The following is a 25476-nucleotide window of genomic DNA, read 5'->3' as shown; positions in this document are numbered from 1 at the left end:
TTACAGATTTCGTTCTTTCTGATGGCATCTCTGCTTCTTCAAAGTAAATTTTGGGTGGTTTTGTCTTTGATGTAAGCAAAGTGTGAGTGAACTCCCGCCAGCTCCTGTGAACCCCCTCCAGCTCTAGCTCAGCCCCTGCTCCTGTTTTGTGTGTGTTTTTCAGTTTCTGCCCTTTCAGAAGTTGTCACACCATGTTCTGTTTAACCCTCAATTTAACATAAATCCTCATTCCTGATCATTGCTAAACCTTGTTAAATCTGTGCGAATTCTGGGACAGTTTCAGGAGCCTGTGTCATCTGGTCTGGCCTTGGGGACACGTGGCTGGAGGATGGCTGGGGAGTGGCTGGAAACTTTCTTTTTAGAACATGCCTGTTTATCTCTGTTCTTAGGAATTGTCTGGTCAGAGCAGCACAGAAAACACCAAAATGGCCTCAGAGGTGAGCTCTGGGGCTGGAAGGAAGGTGGGAGTCATGGAGGCTGTGGATGGGGAGATGGGGTCACAGTGTGGGAGGGCTGGGGAGGAGGAGGAGAAGAGTGTGGGGCAGGTGGCAGAGTAAGGGTTGGGGTGACATTGGGAGGGTGCCATGGCTGGGTGGCCCATGGGCAGTGGGTATGGCTGGGTGACCCATGGGCAGCCTGGGGTGACTGGGTGACCCGTGGGCAGTGGTGTGGCTGGGTGGCCTGTGGGCAGTGGGTGTGGCTGGGTGACCCATGGGCAGTGGGTGTGGCTGGGTGGCCTGTGGGCAGTGGTGTGCCTGGGTAACCCGTGGGCACTGGTGTGCCTGGGTGGCCGGTGGGCAGTGGTGTGCCTGGGTGACCCGTGGGCAGTGGTGTGTCTGGGTGGCCTGTGGGCAGCAGTGTGGCTCTTGCAGATGGCCACACACAGCCCTGGGGGACAGCACAGCCCTGAGCAAAGGTCCTTCCGTGAGAGGCAGAAGTATTTTGAGATTGAGGTGAAGCAGCAGCACCTGGACAAGCCTCCTAAGCGTGTGTCCTTGGTGGGTGAGGATGACCTGAAGAAAATGAAAGAGGAGGAAGGTACATAGGAATATGTGCACAGAAATTTGTCCTGTTAAGTGATTCCTTTCCCGTGGAAATGCAGCACTTCCAGAAGCCCATGGGTGGTTACTGTAAGGCCTGGGAATAATTTGAAGTAAGTGAATGTTGAAGAATTCTGTGGGTGCTGCACTGATGCTTTCTGGGTTGGTGGAAGTGCTGTAGTTTCAGGGTGTCCTTTATCATGAAATCACAGAATGGTTTGGGTTGGAGGGACTTTAAAGCTCACTCAGTCCTACCTCCTGCCATGGGAAAGGCCACCTTGCATTAGACCAGGTTGCTCCAAGCCCAATCCAGCCTGGCTTTGGACACTCCCAGCTGCTCTGGGCACCCTGTGCCAGGACCCTCACAGGGAAGAATTTCTTCCCAACATCCCTGCCCTCTGGCAGTGGGAAGCCATTCCCCCTTGTGCTGTCACTCCAGGCCCTTGTTCAAAGCCCCTCTCCAGGCCTCTTGGAGCCCCTGTAGGTACTGGAAGCCTGCAGTAAGTTCTCCCTGCAGCCTTCTCCAGGCTGAACAATTCCAGCTCTCACAGCCTGTCTCCAGAGCAGAGGGGCTTCAGCCCTAGGAGTATTCCCATATCCCTCCTCTGCACTCTCTGCAGCAGCTCTATGTCTGCCGTTGGTAAGCCCTTCAGTAACATTTTTAAAGCCACTGCAGACAGTGAGTCTGTGCCAGCTGCACCCTCACTCACAACTGGCAGCAGAAGCTCTCAGACTCTCAGTGCTCACTGTGCTGCTTTAGGTTTGCAGTAGGAGATAAATTGCTGCTCTCATTTTTGATGTAATTTCCTCCTGTTTGAGAGTTGTTTTAGAAGGTCATGAGGAACAATATGAAGTGGAAAAAAGAGTTTTTACTGAACTCTCCAGCCCCTCCTCTCCAAATCATACCTGGACCTGGCATGGTGCTGTCCCAGCTGTGGAACCTGGCATTTGCTCTGGTTAAATTTCATGCCATTAATGGTTGCCCAATGCTCCAGCCTGTCTGGATCCTCCTGCAAGGCCTCATGGCCCTTGAGAGAGTCACCAGCACGTCCCAGTTTGGCATCATCAGCAAAGTGTTACTGTTGCATTCAGCTCTCACAGCCAGATAAAAGTATTAATAAAAATCTTGCCCAGAACTGGTCCCAGGCATGAGCCCTGAGGAACACCCCTGGGGACTGGTAACCTGCAGCACACCTGCCTCAGAGAGCTACCTGCTCTCTGTCTCCTCGTGTTCCTGACCCTCTCGTGACTTGTGTTCACCAGCATAATGGTTCCCAGGGCCACTGCCATGTGTGGGACCCATCACCCCAGGCCTTGGTTCCTCCAGAAGGCCAGTGGGGAGATGCAGACTCCCAGGGCTGTTCCCTCTGGGAAAAGGGCAGAAGAGACTGTACTCAGTTTCCAGTTTGAGAATGACAACACTGGGCATGAGGAGCTGCTGGAAATCTGCCCCTAGAGTGTCCAGGAATGGAAGTTTGGTGGATAAAGGAAGGAGGACTGAGGAAATGATGCAGTTTGTTTCATCTGAAGCATTAGTGGAAGTGTGGAGGAACAAAGGTGTCCATGGAGAGGGAATAGACTGAACCCAGCCCAGACTTGCAGGGATGAGGAGCATAAGGACCTGCCCAGAGGTCCCATCCTTGGGGGTTCAGTGTAAGGACCTGCCCAGAGGTCCCATCCTTGGGGGGTTCAGTGTAAGGACCTGCCCAGAGGTCCCGTCCTTGGGGGATTCAGTGTAAGGACCTGCCCAGAGGTCCCATCCTTGGGGGTTCAGCGAATGCTTTGTGGTGTCAGCTGGCTCCTGTCTCCCTTGGCAGCCCGCAAGCTGCAGCAGCAGCGAGCCCTTCTGCTGGAGGAGGAAGCCGAGGAGGATGAGGAGGTGAGGCAGGTGCCTGAGGCTGTGCAGTCCAGCATCATCATCGAAGGCGTCGAGTACAAGGTCGAGAGGCTGAACGGAAGGAGCATCCAGGCTCCAGCAGCTCGGTAAGACAGGAGCACAGGCAGCCCTGCACCACGCACGTGTCAGAGGTGTCCCAGGAATTCTCAGGGAAGAGGGCTGGGCAAGATTTCTTCTTCAGCATAGAAGAGGCCAAGTTTTCCAGCTTGCTCTTGTCTGGGAACAGCTCCTTCAGCTGTGCCCAAGTATATGTGGAGAGGTTGATCTTTACAGAGAGATGATTCAAGATAAGCTGAATGATAAAGTGATGCTAAAACAGGTTTGGGGATTTTTTAGGCTTCTCTGGAACTTGGCCTCCAGGTTGATGGTTTTTTTTCTAATTCTTGGGCATAGAACTGAGAAAAGAATGAGAAAAGGGTTCTCAAAGGCTCCAGGTAAACGAAGAATGCACTGGAGTGAAGCTGAAGCTGTCCTTATCTGTCTTCGAAGTGTTTGGGACAGACATTCTCCTCTCCACAAACACTTTTCAGTCACAGTGGCAGAACACACCCTGGCATGTGGAGTCTCATTTCTCTCTGTTTTTCTGGCCAGTCTCAGTTGAAGAACTTCTCACATAATGATGCCCTGAGACTTTCCTTGCCCCTTCTGTGCTGAGGCAGCTCCGAGGAGGAAAGCACTCAAATGCAGCTCCTTGATTCTCTGGGAAATCCCACTTTTCCTTCCTGTTTTTATACTGAAACACGGGATGCTGAAGAACAGGAAGGCTGGATCCATCAGATGACTTTCAGTTGCTTATTATTTACACTTCAATGCAGGGGAGGCAGTGAAAGAGACTGAAGTTGTGTTTCTTGAAATATTTCTCATGCTGGGAGAGAAACTGAAATTTAATTAAAATAAACTTGAGCAGTAAAAATCAGGGCTGAGTGTCACTATAAACTGAACACCCCCAGCTCTCCCAGCCAGGTTCCAGCCCTCAGAGCAGCTCCATGGCCCATCTCGTGGAAGAACTTGTAATGATCAAATTAATCTGTTAATGAAGGTATAAAATCAGGATCAGGTGACTAGTGTTTCCAAGGCGAATCTTTCTTGGGCTCCTCTGTTTGCAATTCCTTTGTGCCACATCTAACAAACCCAAGTGTGAGGTCCAAGTTCCCGGGACTGAAGGGTAAGATCTGGAGGAAAAGAAAGCCCAGCAAATATTTTTATTAGATAAACTGAGGAAAAACTTCTGTCTGTGTGTGTGTGTGTGTTAGTGGCTGGCTGACCTCTTGCTGCAGGAAATGGGCTCTGATACCAGTATGGACATTTAGGAGATCCCCACAGGAATGCTCACAGCAATGGTGGATGAGCTGCTGAGCAAAGCCATGGAGGGGTGTGACTTCACCCTGAACCCTTTGTTGCTTTCTGGGGGTGGACCTGTCCCACCCTTCGTTGGGTGTGCAGCCTGTGGTGCTGCAGCTCAGAGGGGTCTTTTCTCCAGGCCCTTGGAGCACGGTGAGAACAGCAGCTCACAGAGGAATTCCCTGGAAGAGGGGATCAAGTCTGAGCAGAGAACCAACTCCATGTCAGGGTGAGTGGGGCAGCTGGGGCAGGGGCTGGATGGTATCTCCTTTTGTAGCAGCCAGGGGCTGCAAAGGAAGGATTTGGTGGAGGAAGACCCAACTTCCGAGAATCCCTGGATGGGTTGGGTTGGAGAGACCTTCAAGACGATCTGGTTTCACCCCCCTGCTGTTCGGAGGTTGCTCCAAGGACAGTCAGTCCAAGCCCCATCCAGCCAGAAACTCCTTACAAGAAACTTGCCTGTGTTCTGTGTCCTCCCACACCCCACGGCAGCCTGTGGATGTGGCACTGAGCAGGTGATTGGAGCCGCCACTCCCAGGCAAGGGAGCTGTGGTGGCCGCAGGCAGCCTCCCTGTCACCGCTTCTCTCTCTGCCCAGGCTGAGCCCATCACTCCTGGGCATGGCGGATCCCGGGGCTCCAGTGCGGACGGCCAAGGCTGAGCGGCGGCACCAGGAGCGGCTGCGGATGCAGAGCCCAGAGCTGCTGAGCGGGCAGGAGAAGGAGCTGTCTCCAGCAGAACGCCGGGCTCTGGAGGCAGAGAAACGGGCCATGTGGAGGGCAGCACGGTGAGCCAGAGCTTCACTGCTCCTGTGCTGGGCCAGAGCAGGGGAGCTGCTGTGTGTCTGGGGCCTAAAGGGAATAAAACCAGGGAATAAGGGACCCTTTCAAAGGCAGATGTTGAGGGAGGTTATGTAGGATCTGTTCAAGCAGTGCAAAGCACTGGTGGCTTGGCTGAGCTTGTCCACTTCTGTCAGCACCCAGAGGAGAGGGCAGCCAGCTTCCCACAATGCCTGCATGGCCCATGGACATGGGGAGTTCATGATGAACACCGCCACAGCTGTGTGTTGTGGTGGGTGTGTTCCTTCCCTCAGCCTTCTTCCTAACCCATGTAAAATGGTGTTACTGAAGCTGCAAGGTCACATATTCAAAACAAAAAATGGAATTTCGTATTTCCAGTGTTGCTGGGCTGGAAATTGTGCTGCAGCCAAGACACTGACAGGATGAGGCCATTCTTACCCACATGAGCTGTTTCATCAGCTATGAAAGAGTGACTAAAAATTGTTCTGGAAGAAAGAAGTCTTCCTAACTCAGAACTTAAGACTTGAAGCTAGTCCAGGCATTTACTGTGTCATAGAATTCCTTCCAAAAACTAGTCAGGCTGCTCCTATAACTAATGATAGTTTTTCTTCTCCTGATATTCCTGTAGGAGACATTCAAAGGACAGTCTGAACTGTCTCTTTTGGGGTTTGGATGAGGCTTGGAGAGGAACAGGGTTTTAGATAAGACTGGAGGGATTACTGTGAAGTGTGATTCCACTTAGCAATTCCAGTGTTTGTACTTGACATGGATGATCATGTTGCTGTTGCTCCTGGGGAGGCTCCAAGAACGGAGAAGTGCAAAGTGGATCCTCAGTGAGAGCTGGACTGATGTTCTGGGGCTTTGAGCAAATTTTCTCTGAGATTAGCGTCTCACATCTGACCAGGATGGTTTGGGTGAGAAGGAGCCATCACAAACATCCAGTCCCACTCCATGCCATGGGCAGGGACACCTTCCACTAGACCAGGCTGCTCCAAGCCCTGTCCAACCTGGCCTTGAACACATCCAGGAATGGGGCGGCCACAGCTTCTCTGGGCACCCTGTGCCAGGGCTTCACCACCCTCGCAGGGAAGAATTTCTTCCCAAGATCCTCTCTAACCCTACCCTCTGGCAGTGGGAAGCCATTCCCCCTGGTGCTGTCACTCCAGGCCTTTGTCCAAAGTCTCCCTCCAGCTGTCTTGGAGCCTCTTTAGGGACTGCCTTGCCCTGCCATGTCCTTCTTTATGAGGTTGGAGAGACCACCGAGTTCCTTGTGCTGCAGGTGCTCAGAGGGCTGTAATCACACATCTCTGTCTCAGGAAAAGCTGTCAGTGTGGACTAGAGCCAAAACCAGCCATCAGTGTGACCCTGTGCGAGCACCACAGTGTCAGACATCCTGCACAAACTTATTCTTGGTCTTCAGACCTCCTGCCAGGCCTCTCTTGGAAATCCACATCATTGTGCTTGGAGAGGGGGGAGTGCCCAATCTGCCATCCCTTCCCAGTGAGACATGCAAGGGTTTCACTCCCTTGTGCCTCCACTTCCCAGGTTCATTCCTCACATGATGAGGAAGGCTTTCTGAGATCTGTCAGCTCTGATCCATGCCTAAGCATGACTGTATCCAAGGAATGCTGTAATAGAAGCTTTGTTTAAGATGGGTGTCAAAAGGAGAAACAGGATGTTGTCCATGCAGAGTTTTGGAAGCAGAGTCCATGCAGGGACATACACCGCTGATGTCCCAGGTGTGCAGCTCCAGTCGTAGGACTTTGCTCTTCCAGGAACTTGGCATTGCCAGCAGATAAACCTGAAAAATGCTGGGAGAGGAGAGGATGGCTTTAGGTGATGTGATGGTATGGTTTGCTCCTGTAATGTTACTGTTTATCTGCCCATGGTCTTGGGCCAGCTAGGATGTGGCTGGAATTGCTCAGGGCACAGTAAAAGTTTCACATGACACTGTAGGAGGGTTAGTGAGTGTGGAGCACCATGGGTTTGTCCCCTGTGGGCAGAAGAGAGACCTCTCATCCCAAACCTTCAGTCTCTTTTTGTCCATGGCAAATGAGGCTAGCAAAAGAAGAGTCTTCCCAAGGAGGGAATACCTGTCAAGGAGAAGCTGCTTGAGCTGTCAGATCCAGCCTTTCTGGGTTTAAGTTTGGCAGACCAGGGCTTCAGTTCCACTTTGTTTCCAGTGCCGAAGCACAGCTTTTTGTGCAGTTCTTGGAGAAGTGCCTGGCTGATGCTTTGGGCTGGAATCAGTCACCCTAATGTGCTCCTTTTTGTAAGACAATTCCCTGCTGCCACAGATCTCCCAGGAGGATCCAGTGGTCTCAAGGTCTCTCCTCACTAGCTCTGGAACGGGCACAATGATGTGATCAGGTCCTGTCTCCAGAGGCCCCTGTGCTGCAGGGAAAATTCTGCCCTGTCCCACACACAGAGCTCAGCCCTACTAACCCATGTTCTCTCCAAGTGCCACTGGGTTTGTTCCTCCCTTTCTAATCTCCTGTCTTCTGCTTCTTTCCAGTTCTTTGCTCTGTGCTGTCACTCGTGACCCCATCAGTTTGCACGTACTTGGGCTTTCCTTGTTCTCCCTGTGTCATCAGTGCTCTGCCAGGATGTGTGATGCCCCTCCTTCCCCCCCTGGCATCCCTCAGACACACACAGAGCCCCATGTTACACATGTGTTCTGGGCATACACAGCCTGGCACAGAGTCATGAAATCATGGAATAGATGGGTTGGAAGGGACCTTAGAGCTTGTCTGGTTCCACCCCCTGCCACAGGCAAGGACACCCGCCACTATCCCAGGTTGCCTTGGACACTTCCAGGGATGGGGCAGCCACAGCTTCCCTGGACAGCCTGTACCAGAGCCTCACCATCCTCACAGGGAAGGGTTTAATATCGGTATTTCATCTAACTCTGCCCTCTGGCAGTAGGAAACCATTCCCCCTTGTCCAGCACTCCAGGCCCTTGCCCTGTGGGAAGAGGGAGGCTCAGAGGCACTGGTGCACACTGAGGGGCAGGTGCCTGGCCAGGCCTGTGGGCATTTGGGCAGTTTTCCTCCCACACACATGCTGGTTTAGGGACATGCTCACCCTCAGTTACATCTATGCCAGGACAAAAACTGTGTGTCATGCTTGGCCATTTTGTTCCCCTTTTGCCATGGTCCAGCAGAGGTGCATGTAACACATGACCAGTGTACACTGAGATCCTGTCCCATGTGTGGCACACACCCACCCATGCCCCACACCCCTCAGGCTGACTCACACTCACACACTCTTTACCTTTCCCGTGGGTCTGAAGTTGTTCTTGGTCCCCTCCCAGCACAGGGGGAAGGCAATTCTGGATGTGGAGGCTCTGAGGCTGATGCTCCTGGGCACAATCCCAGATTGCCTCCAGGGGTTTTTGCTGCCTCAGCAGTGGCCAGCGTTGGGCAGGATCAGATCTGGGACCCAGTTTAGCCAAGGCTGCCCCTGTGTCAGACCCATATTTCCCTTCACCAGGGTATGTTCCTGTATCTGTTTCTTTCTTTTCCTGTGCTTGTCTGCTGCAATGTTTATCACCATCGTCTCTTCCTCTTCCTCCTCCTCCTTCTCCTCTTCCTTCTCCTGCTCCTCCTCCTCAGATCCTCAGCTCTTGAAGACAGTATTAAACAGTACGAGCAGGATCTGGCCAGGAAGCTGTACCAGTCCCGGCAGTGGGCACCTGCTCCTGGGGCCAGGCCAGCTCAGATGTCTAGCCCAGTGCAGAGTCACGCCTCAAGAATCCCTGGGTCAGGAGGCCAATCCAGGTGTGCACAGCCCCCTCCCCACAGCTGCATGCTCCTGTCTGTGTCCCTGTGCCCCACTGGGGCCTCCTGGGGCAGGAGGACGTGGGAGTGGTCCCTGGTATCCATTGCCCAGAGAACAAGGGGGGATGCTGGGGCTGTCTGATGGGGAGAAAGGAACAGATGTCTCTGAGGGCTGGGCCCACTTTTCCACAGCTATTTCACAGAATCCCAGAGTGGGATTGAAGGCACCTTAAAGATCATCTTGTTCCACCCCCCTGCCATGGGCAGGGACACCTTCCACTAGACCATGTTGCTCAGGGTCCCATCCAGCCTGGCCTTTCATGATCTCCTGATGGCTGAGGAGGGTTAAGGTGCAACACACTGAGCACAGAAGAGATTAAAGCCCCCGAGGACTGATCCTGCTCATGTGATCCTTGCAGTTCTGTCCCCAGCTTGGGTCACTGTCCTGTTGTGTGGCACCTCTGGGACTGCCCACAGCTTCTTAGTGTGTTGATCCATAGCTTCAGGCTCTGTCTGTTTGGCACATGTGATGACATGTGTGTTTTGGCATCGCAGCTAACCCAGCTGTCCTCCTGCCTGCCTTGGGGACCCTTGGGGGCTTTGTTCCACCCATCTGCGCTCAGTCTGTGGGCTCTGGCACTGCACTGCTGCACACAGATGGCACGTGTCCCCTCACTGACGGGGCAGTAACTGATGGCTTTTTCTCCCAACCCCATTCCTGAGGCAGGATGAAATCACTGGAACAGGATGCTCTTAAAGCCCAAATGGTTATTGCCAAGTCCAAGGAGGGAAAGAAACGCAGCACGCTGGAGCAGCTGGCAGAGTCACCATCGCCTGCTCCGACGCCATCTCCAACGCCGCTGGAAGGTACTGAACGGCTGCTGCTGCCTCCAAGGGAAATGGGCAGTGCTCTTTGAGCTTAACCTACTGAGAAGCAGAGCTGTGGGGAGCAATTCCCTCCTTCAACCTGGCTGGAAGGTCCTTGGGGGCATGTGGCATCTCTCAGCAGGGGCATGGGCCTCAGCTGTAGAACATGTGATAGCACCTGAGGTAGAGGTGAGGTTCCAGGGAGCCAGGGTGGAAACACAATCAGCATCCTGATTTTCTGAAAAAGCAGTAATGAGGTGTTTGTTGGGATGGCAGAAGGCAGGGTCTGCCCTCAGCGTGGTGTCACCACACTGAAATGCTGCTGAGTGGAAGGAGCTGTTTCAGGGGGTGAATGTCACACTGCCAGCCGGTCACTAACTGTGCTCTTCTGTCACCTCTTGCAGATTGCAGCCCCAGGAACGTCACTTCCCCAGGAAGGCTGGTATGATTCTCTCCTGCTTGCTTTTTTCACCTTTCCTAAATCCTGGGATTCTCTGGTTACTTGGCTGTGCCTGGGAGCTGTGGGTTCCCACTTAATCCTTGAGCCAGGCCTGGCTGCATGGTGCAGGGAATGGTGAGAGGGTCAGTGGATGGAACTTGGCCAAACTCCTGGCTAGAGGCAGCCCCTTTTATTGCAGCTCCCATATGACATCTGCTTTCTGTTTCCCTATTTTATTATGTTGTCCTTTCCTTGGTTCTTCACCTCCTTGTTCAGAAAGTTTTTCACCATGCTCAGAGGGCCTTTGCCTGGGTTCTGAAGGCCTTTGCCTGGGTTCTGAAAGCCTTTTACTTCAGTTCAGGGACTTTGGCCCTGTGTTTCCTCAATAGCACAAAACAGACCTTCAGCTGCAACCAGCTTTTTCCTTTTCCTAACCCTGAGTAAATGCCATGGGACATCGTTGCACAGAACTGTAAAAATTGGTGAGACCAGACCAGGGAAAGCAGGGAGGGAGCAGCTGCGTAGAGGAAACCACACCATAATGCAGCTCTGGATTGAAATTCTGACTGTGCTCCAGCTATCAGGAATCTTGCCATGAATTTCCCCCCAAAAACAAGTTTCCTACCTGACTTGGTGTGCATTAGCATTTCACTGAAGCACATGATGTTTCCTCTATGACTCAAAACCCCTGTCCTGACACCAGAAGAGCTCCAAAGGCAGTGTCCCAGGGATGTCCCATGTGCCAGGCTCTGTCCAGGCACTGCTGCCTCTCCCTGAGGATGTCCCTCTGCTTCTGCTGTGATCTCTGCTCAGATTGCTCAGCTTGCTGCTGCTTCTCCATCCATTTCTCTCCCCTCACTTTCTCTTTTCTGTTTCTTCCCTTCTGCTGTCCCTTCTAGTCAATGTCTGAAAAGAAGTTTGACTACCGGGAATTTGCTGCTATTCCTTCCTCCAAACCTGTTTACGAAATCCAGGTATAAACTGCATGCTGAGCCACCTTTAGATAGGTCAGGACTTCGTTTGGTGGAAGAGCTGAGGCTGAGAGATTTGGGGAACCCCTTTGCAGAGGCCTTGCCTGTGTTGGGGCAGTGACACTTGCTGAAAACTGAGGGCTTATTGGAGGCTTCAGCCAAGTGGAATTAGGAAAAACGTTGGTCCAGATGGTTTTTAAATGAATGACAAAAGCTTTGCAGATATAAAACAACTTCATCTTCACTGGAATGGCTCCTGAAATATTTTTAAGTGAAAGATGAGAACTAAAAGGGAAGAAAAAGTTACAGAAATGATGGCTAGAAAATGCAAAATTGGAGCAGATGTGAACTTCCAGCTGGGATGTGTCTGGTGTCCTGCCTGAGGAGCAGCTGGGGTGCCAGTTCACAAGTTGTAGTTCTGCTGTCAGTGAGCTGTGGAGTAAACACCCAGTTCTGAGGGTGAATGCCATGGTGAGGTGCTTCTTCCTGAAATGGCCTATTTTAAGCTGCTTTGTCATGGAATCCCAGCTCTGGAAGTGATCCTGACCCCTATCCCCTGCTCTGGGGCCACTGGAACCAATCTTCTAAGGCTGGGAGCTGTAAGTGCCTGGGTCAGTCAGCCACTGATGGCATTCGTGACAGCTGATGTGAGCAGGTACCCTGTGTCTAAATGGTTTCAGGTGGGTTTTTTTAGTTCTAAATACAGACCATGAAGCAGATACCTGTGCATGGAGAGCCAGGAAGCACTGCCACATTGGGCTTCACCTTACTGTGGGGACACAAAGGTCCTGGCCCAAGGTGTGTCATTCCAAAGGCAAGCTGGCTGTGGCAGAGCTGTGGTTTGAGAATTCTCAGGCAGTTTTACATTATTTGATGTCTGTTCTTCACTGACTCCTGTCCCTTGTGGTACTGCTCTGCCCTTGAAAGTCATTCATCGTTTTCTTGAAGTGCCTTCCTTTGGGATGTGCCCCTCTCCAGGTTCTGTTCCAGGCAAGTTGGGGGACTGGCTGCTTGAGGCCTGTGGCAGCTCCAGACCACCGAAATTTCCCCGGATGCAGTACTGGGTCTTTGTATACAGCTGAGAAGGTGCCTCCAAAGGAGGCTGCACCCCAAATCCTCAGGCAATGTCTGTGGGCTTCTCTCAACAGTGCAATAGTTCATAGAATCCTGGGATGTTCTGGGTTTGGAGGGACCTTAAAGCTCATCTCATTCTATCCCCTGCAATAGGCAGGGACACCTTCCCCTGTCCCAGCTTGCTCCAAGCCCTGTCCAACCTGGCCTTGGACACTTCCAGGGATGGGGCAGCCACAGCTTCCCTGGGCATTCTGTGCCAGGGCCTCACCACTCATAGGGAAAGATTTCTCTCTCATATCCAATATAAATCTCCCCTCTTCCAGCTTAAAGCCTTTTTCTTCACTCTTTCACACTTTCTGCCTTTTGTGTTACTTCCTCTCCTTCCTACACACAGGTCAGGCAGTGGATGCTTGACTCAAGCATGAGGGATTGGTACTGGAGTCTCTGCAGCCGTGTCCCGGCTGTGGCAATGCCAGTGCCTGTGAGGGCAGCAGGTTCTCTGTAGGGTGTTGGAAGGCTGGAGGTGGGGAATTACTGGGCACAAGTGTTACAGGTGTGGATGATCACATTTGCTGTTCTCTTCCAGTCACCTGATGCAGCTGATGACCTCAGATACGTCGATGACCAAAATAACTCAGGTAAGCCCAGGCCAAAGGAGTCGTCGCTGTATCACTCGCTCCCTGATGTGGTTCTGGAGGGTTCTCCTTTGCTTGTGGAACCACCCTGAGGACTTCACCTTCTGTTGCTTGAAGCAATGTCATGTTTTGTCTGTTCTAGAATGAAAACTCCGTGCTCACCACATTCATTTTGGGTAGGATATTTGCATTGTGCTTCAGTGATGACTAATTTTCCCAGTGTGGTGTGTTACAAGCATGCCTGGTTTTCTCCAGTTTTGTGTCCTGGAGTAGAGTGATAGCAGGATGTGGCAGGGAAATTTTGGCCTCTGTCACCTGCTGCAGGTGCATGATGTCCATCATTCAGGGGCTGTCTTGTGCCTCTTTTGCTGGAAAAGGGAATCATGCAGGTAAATTCATCCTGGTGCAGACTTGGAGCAGTTGGTGCTCCAGTACCCAGATGGCTCCGAGTTACACTCGTGGATCTGTGGGCATGGTCAGTTCAATCAGCAGGAATTAAAGGTCTGCAGCTGGATCTCCAAGCTGTCCAGCTGGGTGTGTCTGCCTGTCCCCAGCTGTAACAGACAGGTGAGACTCTCACCCAGTTCATTCCAGTGGCTGTAGCAGCACTGTGGAGCTCTGCAGAGCCTGCCTGCTCTGTAGGAGCACTCCTGTTACCTCCAACAGTTGGTGCTGGTTGCTTCTATCTGTTTTGCATGTTTCCCCCCTTTATTTGACAAAAACCCTAGTTCCTTTTATCTTGACAAATTCCTCTGAGTACAGGCTGCATCCCAGACAGCTGATCCATGGCTGAGCTGTTTCCAGGAGGTTGTGCTGTAGCACTCAACAAAAACTTACTTTCCTGAGACCAGTATCTGTTTATCCCTCAAGAGTCATCCTCTAAGCTCTGGGTTATTCTCTTGAGGTTGGTTGTTCAGTCAGTGCAGGGAACTGAGGGGTCAGGGAAGGTCTGGGAAACACCAGCTCCTGCTTAGGGCGTTCAGACCTCGCTGTTGCCTGTCACTGCTCTGTTGGGCCCTCAAATGGGATGAAAGCCAGAAAGAAAAGAGTGTGGTGCTCATTGAGAGACCCAGCCCCTAGTCCATAAGTAATGCTTAAATCACCTGTGATGTGTGAGGCACAAACAAAAGAAGAAGGTTTTCCCACATCATCTGGAAAGGATGGCAGGTGAGAATGCAAGTAAGCTCTCTTGGTGTGGGACCAAGCTCTCCTGGCTTTTTTAGATCCCCCCATCCCATCTCACTCTTCCAGGCAGTGCAGCATTCCAGCCAACATAATCAGAATTGTCTTGGATCATGGAATTACGGCTTTTTGACTCACAGCAGTTCTTAAAACTTTATGCTAGCAAACTGTTATGTCAGGAACTCTGAGAATATCCAACTGCAGGAAAGTGTTAGCATCTCACTCCTCCCAGCACACCCTTGTCCTCTTGTCCATGCAGAAACAGTTCCCTCCATTCTCTGGTCTGACTTCATGGTCGTCATCTCTTAAATGTATTTAGAAATCTTTATTCCAATGTTTCCATGAGGCCATGGAGTTACTGAACTGCAGAGCAGCATTTTTAGAGTGGAACCATGCAATGTCCTCATGTTATGGCACAACTTTTCCAGATCACCTGGAGACAGTCTTTTGCTTCCCAACCCTGTAACCCTCAGGTTCCAGAAATTCCCCTGATGACTCTGTGTTACTCCTGTTACTGGACACCTACTTATGGGATGTGAGAAGCTGCTTTTGTCCCTGTGGTCTTTGCCCACGTGGACTGTCTGGTTTCTGCAGCAGCTTCCACAGGAACAGTGCCTCATCATCCTGGCCTGGCCTACTTGCTGTCAGATAATGACCTTTGCCTAGGACCCCGCAGCTCTTACACTCAGAAGAACCAAACGCGTTCTCTCTCCCCTCTTGTGGCTTTAATTTATCCCTGTCCAGCCTTTTCAGTCACACCACTACTCCAAAGACTTACGTCCATCCTTTTCTTCTCCAGACTTGCATTTCACAGGTTCTTTCCCACCAAAATGCCAACATTTCACAAAACTGGAGTCTGGATTCATACCAGCGGCAATGCCTGTGCTTTCCTCCAGTATTTCCTGTTTTCTCTCAGGATGGGAAACATGTGAGGCCTGTCCTGGTTCAGGATACATGAGGGTTCTGTTTGGCTGGAAGTTGGTTCTTAGGGGTAAGACCATAAGAAACAGGGAAAATGAGCTTGCATAGATGGATATTCTCAATTTTCTGGGCTCACCTATTGTCTTGAGCCAGGTGTTGTATCTGCATCAGCAATGGAATGAGCCTCTATAAAACTGTGCAGGTTTTTTTAATCTTCCATGGAGCATTGTGATACCAAGTTCCATAATGAGGCATTTTATTTACTTTAATTGTTTCTTGATAACTCCGTTGTGTTTTCTGGGATGCAGTGAGTGACTGTGTCTCACTTGCTCTGTCTGTGCCAGTCATGTCAGCCAATATAGTAGCAGTTCCCTTCTTTCCAGGCTGATGAATCCTGGCTCCTCTTTGTGGGAATAATTGCCACACTCATCTGGACCTTTTTTATTTCATCGGTTTCTAAGGTAGAGGAGGGGACCAGGACTGCGTGTAGTGCTCAGACATAGCTGTGTGGTACATTTGTGCAGGAGGAGAGGATGTTCCATCTTTTCCAATACCTAAACCTCAAAGTGAAATGGGGTTGCTGGGAAGTTGCCAGAGTCTACAGAAATCTCTGCCAGTGCCTACAGAGCCATCATCTCATTTAAGGATGGTGCATTTCTTTTATGCAGTCTGGATTCTGTTCCTTTTATTGAGCTTAAACATCATCCAGTAGTGTAAAAATGAATTTACCAAGTCAGCACAAGGTTCTGGCTGATCTGGGGTCTGATGGGAGCCACTGGGAATGCCAGAAAAGGATATAAAAGAAGAAATGCAGGAAGTAGCTCCTTACAGAATTGCTCCAGGCTGCAGCCATTAGTGGGTTTGCACTTTCTAGGACAGAGGCTTTGATTTTAGAGCTCTTTGTTTCTTGAATCTATTCACATTTGCAGTAAATTTCCCCTTCCGTGTCATTTTACCCCTCAACTGTATGGATCATGGTGCACTTTGTTATAACTGAGCTTCATGTGACTCCCTGATACAGCTTGGTGGCATCAGTAGTCTCTCCCGACACAGCCTTATCACTCCTCCTCCTCAGCTGCAAGATACTGAGCCAAGTCCTGGCTGCTGGGTCCTGTGGCAGCACCTTCCTGCCCTTTTCCTGTGGTTTAACTCCTTATCTGCCCACCAAAGCTGCCCCATTTGTTTTCAGTAGAGCTTTTCCCAGGGTACAGTCAAAAGGTTTTTAAAGCTTACTGTGTGGCATGGGGATCACTAAACCTGCATGTTTGGGGGCTCCTTTGGCATAAGGGTCTAAAAGGACTGACTTCTCTCTAAGCCATGGGATTCCCTTCCCCACCCACCCAGGCTGGATTTTTATCTTCATGTTCCTTTTATACCTGTATGCCTTGTCTGAGAATCAGTCCCCTGCTTCCAAACCCCAGTGTTCTTTCTGGGGTTGCACAGCCTGGGAGGGCTGGGAGTGTTCAGCCTATAGAAGAGAAGGCTCCGGGGGGTGTAAAGGGGCTCCAAGAGAGCTGAAGAGGGACTTCTTACATGGGCCTCCAGTGACAGGACAAGGGGGAATGGCTTCCCACTGCCAGAGACCTGCCTCTGGAGCAGAGGGTGGTACACAGGGCACAGCTCCACAGACTGAGCCTTTAGTCTGACAGATCTTCATGGATTTCTCTATTTGAGGTTCTCTGCTGCATCCAAAGGCTTTAGAGAGATTTCCCAGGAGCCCATTTGCACTTGAAGCTCATGGATTGCCTGTGCCCTCCTGGGTTGTCCTTCCAACAGGTTGAATTTCCCCCCCTCATGAGGACCAAGGCTTGTGAATGTGAGGCTGCTCCCATCTGTCTATGGAGATCTCATCCCCTCAGTCTTTCCGGTCAGGAATGTCACCTGTCCCTGCAGTCCTGACCTGTGAGCTCTGGTCAGCTCCTTAAGCCTCGCAGGTGCAGCTCCCTGCATCCAGCTGGGCACTGACATAGAGGGTGACCCTTACCCCCTTGCCCCTGCCTGTCCTTCCCTAAGGGCCTGGATCCTCCCATTCCAACACTTCAGTCACAGGAGACGTCCCACCATGTCTCTGTGGTGCCAGTAAGTTTAAAGCCCTCCTGATCAGCTGGGCCAGTCTGTAATCAAAGATGCTCCTCCCCCTCCCTGACAGAGGGACCCCTCAGCCCCCCACAGACCCAAGTCAGGGTGGGTCCATGGTCTGGAGAGCAGAAGCATTTCAGGACACTTGATTTTTCATACAGCTTGGCACTTCCAGTCATGTTGAGTGAATGATGGGTGTTACAGGCAGGTGTCTTCTCACACATGGCACTTTCTTCCCAGGATTGACAGCGGTCACTACATGAGCTACAGGTCACCAGAAAGTTCTGGGCATGGGGTTACTGTGAGTCACTGAGACCAGTGCTGTCCCAAATCTAGCACCTGGGAATACCCTGGAACACTCCCTGAAAGTGTTCAAGGCCAGACTGGACGGGGCTTGGAGCAACCTGATCGAGTAGAAGGTGTCCCTGCCTGTGGCAGGGGATGGAATGAGATGAGCTTTAAGGTTCTTTCCCACACAAACCATTCTGTCATCCTATCATAGCCTTAACATCTGCATTAACTGTGCCAGCTGTGTGCTGACAGAATCACAGAATGGTTTGGCTAGGAAGGGACTTTCCAGATCACCCAGTCCCACCCCCTGCCCTGAGCAGGGACACCTTCCATGAGACCAGGCTGCTGCAAGCCACAGCTTCTCTGGGCAATCTGTGCTACAGCCTCACCACCTTCACAGGGAAGGATTTCTCCTCAATATCTTACCGAAGTTAACCCAGTGCTTTGTCTTCAGACCTAAACATCTCTTGCCGTTGCAGTTCCCCGGGAGCAGGATGGGCCGCCAGAGGAAGAGGACGCATTAGGAACACGGGATCCATCAGCACCAACTCCCTCAGCGCTGGAGGACATGGCCCTGTACAGCAGCAAGCGGAAGCTCCGACACAGCCGGCGCAGTTTGGAGACCGCTGTCCCCACATAGGTGACCTGACACACCTGGGCAATGGACTAGCCTGGCACAGCCCTTCCGAGCTTCCTGTGCTCCAGGGACAGCACCAGGCTGCCACCCTGCCTACAGACTCTGGATGGGACCGGAGCTTCCCGTGAGCTCTGTGGCCAACTGACTCCTCTGAGGCTGTGAACTGCCCTCGTTTCTCACCCAACAGTGCACTGGGGCACATCCCAAAACTGGGACAACACTGGACTGACTGCTGGCAGATGGAGAGGAAGGGTGGCCAGGACAGTGGGCAGCTTGTTAGCCTGTAAATATTGTGTGTGGGGAAGGGTAGGACAGGGAGAATGTAGGAGTGTGAGAGTGTGTTGGGCTCCAACTGTTACTGCCTCAACTTGGGTTTTGTAGTGGTTAAAAGGAGCTTCTCCCCTGGTGGGAATCAGGAGGAAGCCTGCCTTTACTCCTGTTTAATTTCCAGTCTTTTGCCAAAAAGCATCTCCTCCCACCTCCTGCACTGTGTCACCTCACTTCCCTTTGGGAGTGTTTGGGAATGGGAAGCTTGGAGGCAAAAGAAGAAAAAAAGAGAAAAAAACCCACCAGAATTCCAGCAAAGTGCCTCCCTCTGCCACTGACACTCTGTGCTCAAGGAAAACAGAGCCAGCTCTGTGCCAGCTCTGTGCCTTGGTCCTGGTGGGACACTGCTCCTGCTGGGACTTTGCGCTGTCCTGGGGACAGGTCCCTCCCTGGATGGTCACGTCCCCTTTTGTCACACATGGCGTGAGCCGCTCCACGAGCACACGAGTGTCAGAGGAGTCTGTCTCCTGTAGCACTGGGGCTGAACTGGTCAGCTGGGGCAGGAATGGGACGGAGCCGACAGCCACAGCAGAGGCCTAGGCGGTGTGTGGCAGCACTGGGGAGCAGGATAACTGGGGTAGAACATGGTGGCAGAGGTGGGAGGTGTGACAGCAGGTACCTTAGTGGTAGAGTTCAGGAACTGGGGATGGGTAGAATGTGGCATTGCTGGGGTCAGGTTGGGAGTTACAGGATCTTACACATGGGAGACACTGGTGGGGAGTCCACAGTGTCCACGGCTGGCTGTGGGGTGGAGCGGGATGTCATGGGGTGCCTGTTGTGGGACCGGCAGGGAGCATCAGGAGTGCCACAGAGCAGGATGGGGCTGGCCTGTGCCTTGCAATAACTACACAGTTCCACTTTGCCAGCTCATTGGCTTCAGGCCCCTTTCCGTGGAGGACAAGGAAAATGCACGTTTGCTCATGCAAGAGGGAAAAAGGAAAATGAAAAATGAGTGGGGTGTGAGTTCTGGTTTCCACATGTGGAACAAGGGCTGTGAGCAGGTTCCGTATCATGTGAGCTCTGCAGATGTGGAGGTCACAGCTGCTGCTCCCAGCTCTGTCATCAGCCTCTGCTGCCACTAGTGAGGAGAAACAGCCCTTTTTTTTTTTTCACTGCCTCTAACCGTGAGGAAGGTCCGAGCTCGGCACAATCCCCTTCCCTGTCCATTGGTGCTCTCTGACTCCTAAGTAAGACCAGGGTTGGACCTTGAGCCTCACAGCTGGGCAGTGACAGGCACATCTGCTTGTACATTTGCTGAAGGAAAGAGCTGGATGCAGTTTTTTGGGTGCAGTTTTTTAGTTGAGCCTCTCCTTTCATGCCAAAATCCAGCGGATCATTTTAAATGACTCTGTATGTTTTGATTTTACAGACTTGTGAAGGGGGAACTCTGATAATCTCACACTGCAGCTGCAGCTGCTTCCATCATCAGCAATTTGAGCTTTTCCTTTTTAAATCTAATTTTAGCATTTGCTTTTTAACAACAGCAGTTTTGGAAACAATCCTGGCTGGGTTTTGGTGACTAACTTGTGATTCTTCTCTCCTTTCCCTGTGCGGTACCTGGTGCCAGGCTCTGGATTCTCTCCCGTTCTCTCCCAAGAGACTCTGAGGGAAAATTAGCGCATCAAGACTGTAACTAGTGAAATTTGTACAACCAAAGAAATCTATTTTGTGGTTCAAGGATAATAAAGTTTACTTTACATTTTAGAGCCTTTAGTCACAGTGGTTTGCCCTGTGTGAAGTCTGGAATTTCAGTATCAACACTTTGGTGGTGGTTGTTACCCACAGCATAATCCAGCAAAGATGCTCCTGCTTTTCCTGCTTTTGGGAGAAAGCAGAAATTAATGCTCACCCAAATTACTGCCAGCTGTGAGAATATCAATATTCAGGGATGGGAGAAAAAAAACAATATGAAACACAGTTGATCTTGATGATGAAACCAGCAAGCTTTCCTTACTTGGCTCTGTTAAAAAAAATCCAAAACAACACCCAACACTATTTTGTTTACATTATTAAAGTTTTTTAAAATAGTTTGGTAAAAACCAACCCCATTTCCTGTAGCTCAACCAGGTTTTCGTTAGTCTGGTTCAATGGATGGGCACCACGCTGTGCCACCCCAGGGAAAGAGGAGCAGTCTCAAGATAGAGAGGGTGGATTTCCTTTTCCTAGAGACAAGGTAGTGCTGGACCTCAGCCTCATTATTCCACCTGTGTGACAGGTACAGCTGGAAAAGGGGCCTTGGCTATGCCATGTGGTACCTCAGGAATAGCTTTGTCCTTGGTCAACATGAAGGTTCAGGAGTCTGAACTGCAAGCCTCACACAGGCTCTATATATGGGTCCTTTGCTGGGTTTAATGTATCTTTTCTCCCCACATAGTTTCCTTAGGCCAGGTTTACCACCAGGTTTCTCTCTTAGTGTGTATAATTTACCCACCACAACTGAATCCTGATTAGGCAATGAGAAGTAGTTACCCCTTCAGACAAAAGTAAACACAGAAACATCACCAATGGAAATTGTTTATTTAGGGTTTTTATTCAGGAATATTTATTTTGGGATTATTCACATAGGATTAGAACTAGATGGTCTTTAAGACCCCTTCCAACCTCGACCATGCTATGATTCTATGATTTTTATAGAAATAGGAACAGAAATAACCCAGTTCACTATATAGGGAGAATGCAAAAATCTCCAAGGTTGCACAGGCAAAGACCAGAGCGCAGCTGGCTGGGTTGGAAAGTTTGCAAGAAACACTTGAATCGGACTGCCTTGTGTAGCAGCAGTGACTCACAGACATGCTCTGGGAGACAAAGGGGTAGGGAATGTCATATCTGGACACAACTCCAGGTGTGAACCTGCACAGCCTACCCCTCTGATCCTGCTAAATGGTTTCAGGAGTCAATCCTGTCTGGTATTGGTACGTAAGGTGAGGGATTGCATTGTTGTGTTTCTTCCCTGCATTCCCTCCATATATAATAGCAGGCAGGAATAACTGTAGGATTCTCTTCAAGGACTGTCTGCCAACAGAGAGGAGGGGCTGTCGTGGAAGCTGCAAACCACAACAAATTTACCTGTTCCTCAGCTCTGAGAAACGTGGCCCTTGGAACACCTGGAATAACCGGAGGCTGGAGAATGTTGGTTTCCAGTCGTGCCCACATCCCACCAGCTGCCTCTAGAGACAAATGGCTGGAGGAGATGAAGCTGTGGTTGTAACTCAGTGCCACTTTTGCTGCTGCTACATGTAGCTTTTGTTGATTCTGTGCTGACAGTCACCATTAGTGACACACATGGAGCAGTGAAAGACCCCACAGCCAGAGCAATGCAGGACCTCCCATGCCACAGCAACCACTGCCACCACCACAGGAGTTTGGTTTGCCCATCTTAGGGCCTTGGGCAAAGCCACCTCGCTGGCCTCCAGGTCCGTATGTCCTGGTGCATCACATCTTGATGCCACAGGAAAGCTGAAGATGGGTAACAGCCCCTGACTGTACCTGGACAAAGAGCAGGTACTATCCTGCTACAAGAAATGAACCACACACCTAAACATAAGCCTATTCCAAAATCTGTACCAGCCCCCAGAGAGCCCTCCTGACAGAGGAGACCCAGCAACCCACAGCCCTTCCTGTAGGACAAAGCAAACATCCCCTCCCCGCCATAAAGGGGCAATTCATTGTCTTCTGCAACAAGACACTACCTGCCCCCGCTCCAACCTCATTCCCCTTTTAGTTTTCCTCTGCTTTTCCTTTTACACCACAGAGTGACCAAAGCACAAGCTCATTTCAGACCTTGTACAAAAGAGTGTAATTAGTGTTTCTGAAATCAACCTATTTCACTCTGAAGTGAAAGCAGGTTATAAATAAGTGTTCAGAAAATTGACATCTGTATTTTACCTGAGGCATAATCAGCAACACATCAGACTGCAACAATGCACTGCTGGAGGATGGAACCTCCCAACAGCCTGTGCATGTTTCCCACAGGAACACGTAATCTTACCTCAAAGTTTGTATGTATGAGGAATCAATAACAGAACAATTACTCTTATAAACAGAGACCTTTTCCCCCACCTCTTCTCCCATGGCACACAGCCTCCCTTACTGCAGCTGCTGGGAAGGCAGGCTTGCAGAGATTTCTTTTTCAGCTATCCCAGTGGTCTCCTCTGTATCAGCAATATTGTGACAGCTTCTCACAGACAAAATTACTCCAAACTCACTGTTTATTCTAATGGATTTTGTCTCCAGCATCTCCAGCAGCACATCATCCATGTCCTGATCACATCCCTCTATGCAGAAACTAGAATTCTGTATTCCATAGAGAACAGCTGCAATGAGGATAAATTTGGAGTTCCATTGCAACCCTACATTGTGCTCCTGCTCTGGCAGCTGCTCCCTCCCATTCTCTCTTCCTCATTCCCTCTCCCACAGGATGTGGCAGGGGCACACAGTGCTGTTATTGCTACCTGGTTTTGGCAGATGAATTCTGTGAGGCACCAGAGCTTGAGGAACAATGGACATAACCCACCATGAAACAGTATGCTGGCAGGCAGGACATTACCAATGTCAGCACAAGACATTGCTTGCCAAAAGAAGACATTCTAACTGGGCTTATTCAGGAAAACTCAGGCAAAAAAAAGCAGAAGGAAGCATTATGCTCAATGAGAACATCTGTTTGAGTCTGGCATGGGCAGAAAGGATACCGAGCACTTCCATGACAGAACGATTTATTGTGGGGTACTATTTCTACGGCATTTCATCCTGGCAACATTTTCTAAGGATATTAGGAAGATGGAACTAGATGATGTTGGGGGGCCCTTGAAGCCCAAAACATTCTACAGTTCTAGGTTAGTGTCAACAGGCCTGGAATGGGCACAGATACGGTGATACCAGAATGCTCTATCCGTTTATCCTTCCATTGGATCCACTCCGGGGTTATGCCCTGGCCATTGGTTCCAAGTCCTCCCAGCTGCAAACCCAGGTTCAATACACATTGTAAGTCAGGAAAAGAGGTTTCGTCCATTGTCCTGCTCCAGGCTCCACTGACCAGAGGCAGGGCTGCCTGATGGGTACCCTGAAATGCTCTACACCATTTGCATATCTTCTGATCCTCTTTGCCATTTTTTGACCATCCTTTTCTCTGCTCATCCCTCCTTTGCTTCATTTTGATCTTCTCCCAGAAAAACAATTGGCCTTTAATTACATCCTCCCCTTTGGTGCCAGTTTTGCTTCATTCATAACTAAACTCATAACTAAATCCTTCTGGCTGGGTTCCCTGCTCACCTGCCTCTATAGTGTCACTTATATAGTGACCTGAGGACTTTGTTCTATTCTGCAGCACAAGGTCTCCAGAACTCAGGTTATCTGCAGCGTTCCTCCCTCGCAGGGTTTCCCCTGAACTACTGCTGGATTCCAGCCACTCCTACCAGCACTATTTGAGCTTTTCTCACCTTCTCACCCTGGTACCTCCATGTCTGGCAATTCCTCCTGTTGCATCCAGCACTGGCTGATGTCCTGGTCAGGTTTGCTTAGTCTCAGCCCCTGTATGAGAGAATCAAACAGGTGTGTGACTCATCACTGGCATTTCTTCTAAGACAGATCATACAATCATCCCATCACATGCCCTAGTCTAGAGTCCTTCTCCAGCTCTCTTGGAGCCCCTTTATGAACAAGGGACTGGAGTGCAGGACAAGGAGAATGGCTTCCCGCTCCCAGAGGGCAGGGTTAGATGGGGTATCAGGAAGAAATTATTCCCTGTGAGGATGGTGAGGCCCTGACACAGGTTGCCCAAAGTTGTGGCTGCCTCAGCCCTGGAAGTCTTCAAGGTCAGGTTGTCACTGTCCATGGCAGGGGGATGGACTGAATGGTCTTGAAGGTCCCTTCAACCCAAATCATTCTCAGGTTCCATGATTCTGTGATTCTATGAATGACCCTCCAGGAGCTGAATTTTCCTTCATTAACTGCAAATGTAGTACTTCATTAATTCCAAATATGTATTACCTTTTATGCCCTCAGACACACTAATGAAGCAAAACCTGCGCATGCTTTACACGTGCAACTAAAATCCCTCAAACTCCACCTAAACATGAATTGGCATTGACCGTTAACTTCACTGCTTCCCCGTCCTCAGAGTAAACACTACAAATACAGCTTAACTGAGACAAGACACCACTTTTGAATCCTGGAATAGTCAGAGAAACAGAGAATCATGATTCCATGATTCACTCACTGCAAATACTCTAGACAGTGGTAGGAGACAGCCATCTCACCTGGTGACGGTGACACCTGAACTGTCCACAAAGACAGTCCCAGTGCTGCCATCAGAAGACATTTCTTAGGTTTAATTACAAAGTGGTTCCTCACTCTCACCCCAACCCGTGGGGATGGAAACAGATGGAACACAGGCTCCTTTGATACTGACTGAGCCTTTCCCAGAGGATCTCCACTTTTTAAAAGAAACCTCAGTAAATTTAAAACAGACACTGGAGAAAAGTTCTCGATCTTAAAAGACTCCCAGCTGCTTCATTCCCTCAGTTTTTGCTGTATGAGTAACTCCTGCACTCCAGGAGATCCAGCTGAGAAGGATTTACTCGTCAGTGCAGCCAAAGTGCCACCTGGGGTCCCTACATGAGGCTATCACAAATAAGTTTGGGCTGGCACAACTTCACAGTCTTTTTTCATATTACCCATTTTTCCACTCTCTGAGGACAAGAAGGAACAAGCAAGCAGCTCCAGCCATTTTCCATGGAAGAAACATTTACAGGAGTCAAAGTTATTTAATTTTGCTTGTTTTCGAAGACAAAAAACCCAATGACCAAACAGAAACAAGTTTTAGAAGGTCTTTAGTGGGCAGTGACGTTCCCAGGGCACAGGCATGGCAATGAATTCCTAAATGGATGTTTCCCTGTATTGTTGCCCTCATCTCAGCAATTCCCAAGTGTTATGAATTTATCCATATCATAACCACAGGAAAGGAGCATCTTATTAACCAAAGGACTAGGCAATCATTAGCTGGCCAAAGCAGCCTAAAAACTACAGAATCTTCTTTTGGGAGCAATGGGACAGGAATGTGTGACATTTCCCAGCATGAGTTCATAGAATCACGGAATGGTTTGGGTCGGAGCAACTTTATAAACCACCCAATCCCATGCCCTTCCCATAAGCAGGGACACCGTTCACTGGACCGGGTTGCCCTGTCCAACCTGGCCTTGG

The 25476-nt window shown here is 50.3% G+C and overlaps 1 protein-coding gene across 14 annotated transcripts in view; it reads left to right on the top strand.

Moving 5' to 3' along the window:
• Positions 1–19983, top strand: part of SCRIB (scribble planar cell polarity protein) — a 97446-nt gene extending 77463 nt beyond the window's left edge. For 11 of the 14 annotated variants that reach the window (XM_069005656.1, XM_069005652.1, XM_069005651.1 and 8 more), the window contains 11 exons: positions 390–437; positions 873–1038; positions 2858–3023; positions 4418–4507; positions 4876–5064; positions 8692–8856; positions 9584–9723; positions 10128–10165; positions 11062–11136; positions 12794–12845; positions 17795–19983. In XM_069005656.1, the coding sequence (XP_068861757.1) occupies positions 390–437; positions 873–1038; positions 2858–3023; positions 4418–4507; positions 4876–5064; positions 8692–8856; positions 9584–9723; positions 10128–10165; positions 11062–11136; positions 12794–12845; positions 17795–17955 (1290 nt within the window). In that variant the 3' untranslated portion in view covers positions 17956–19983. The remainder of the gene's footprint in view (positions 1–389; positions 438–872; positions 1039–2857; positions 3024–4417; positions 4508–4875; positions 5065–8691; positions 8857–9583; positions 9724–10127; positions 10166–11061; positions 11137–12793; positions 12846–17794) is intronic. The other 3 variants (XM_069005649.1, XM_069005653.1, XM_069005654.1) reach the window with 3 other exon arrangements.
• The last annotated feature ends 5493 nt before the right edge of the window (positions 19984–25476 follow it).

The sequence above is a fragment of the Aphelocoma coerulescens genome, chromosome 2 (assembly GCF_041296385.1).
Source record: "Aphelocoma coerulescens isolate FSJ_1873_10779 chromosome 2, UR_Acoe_1.0, whole genome shotgun sequence".
Taxonomy (NCBI): Eukaryota; Metazoa; Chordata; class Aves; order Passeriformes; family Corvidae; genus Aphelocoma; species Aphelocoma coerulescens.
Note: the sequence above shows the minus strand (reverse complement) of the source record. Positions and strands in the feature narration are given on the sequence as shown.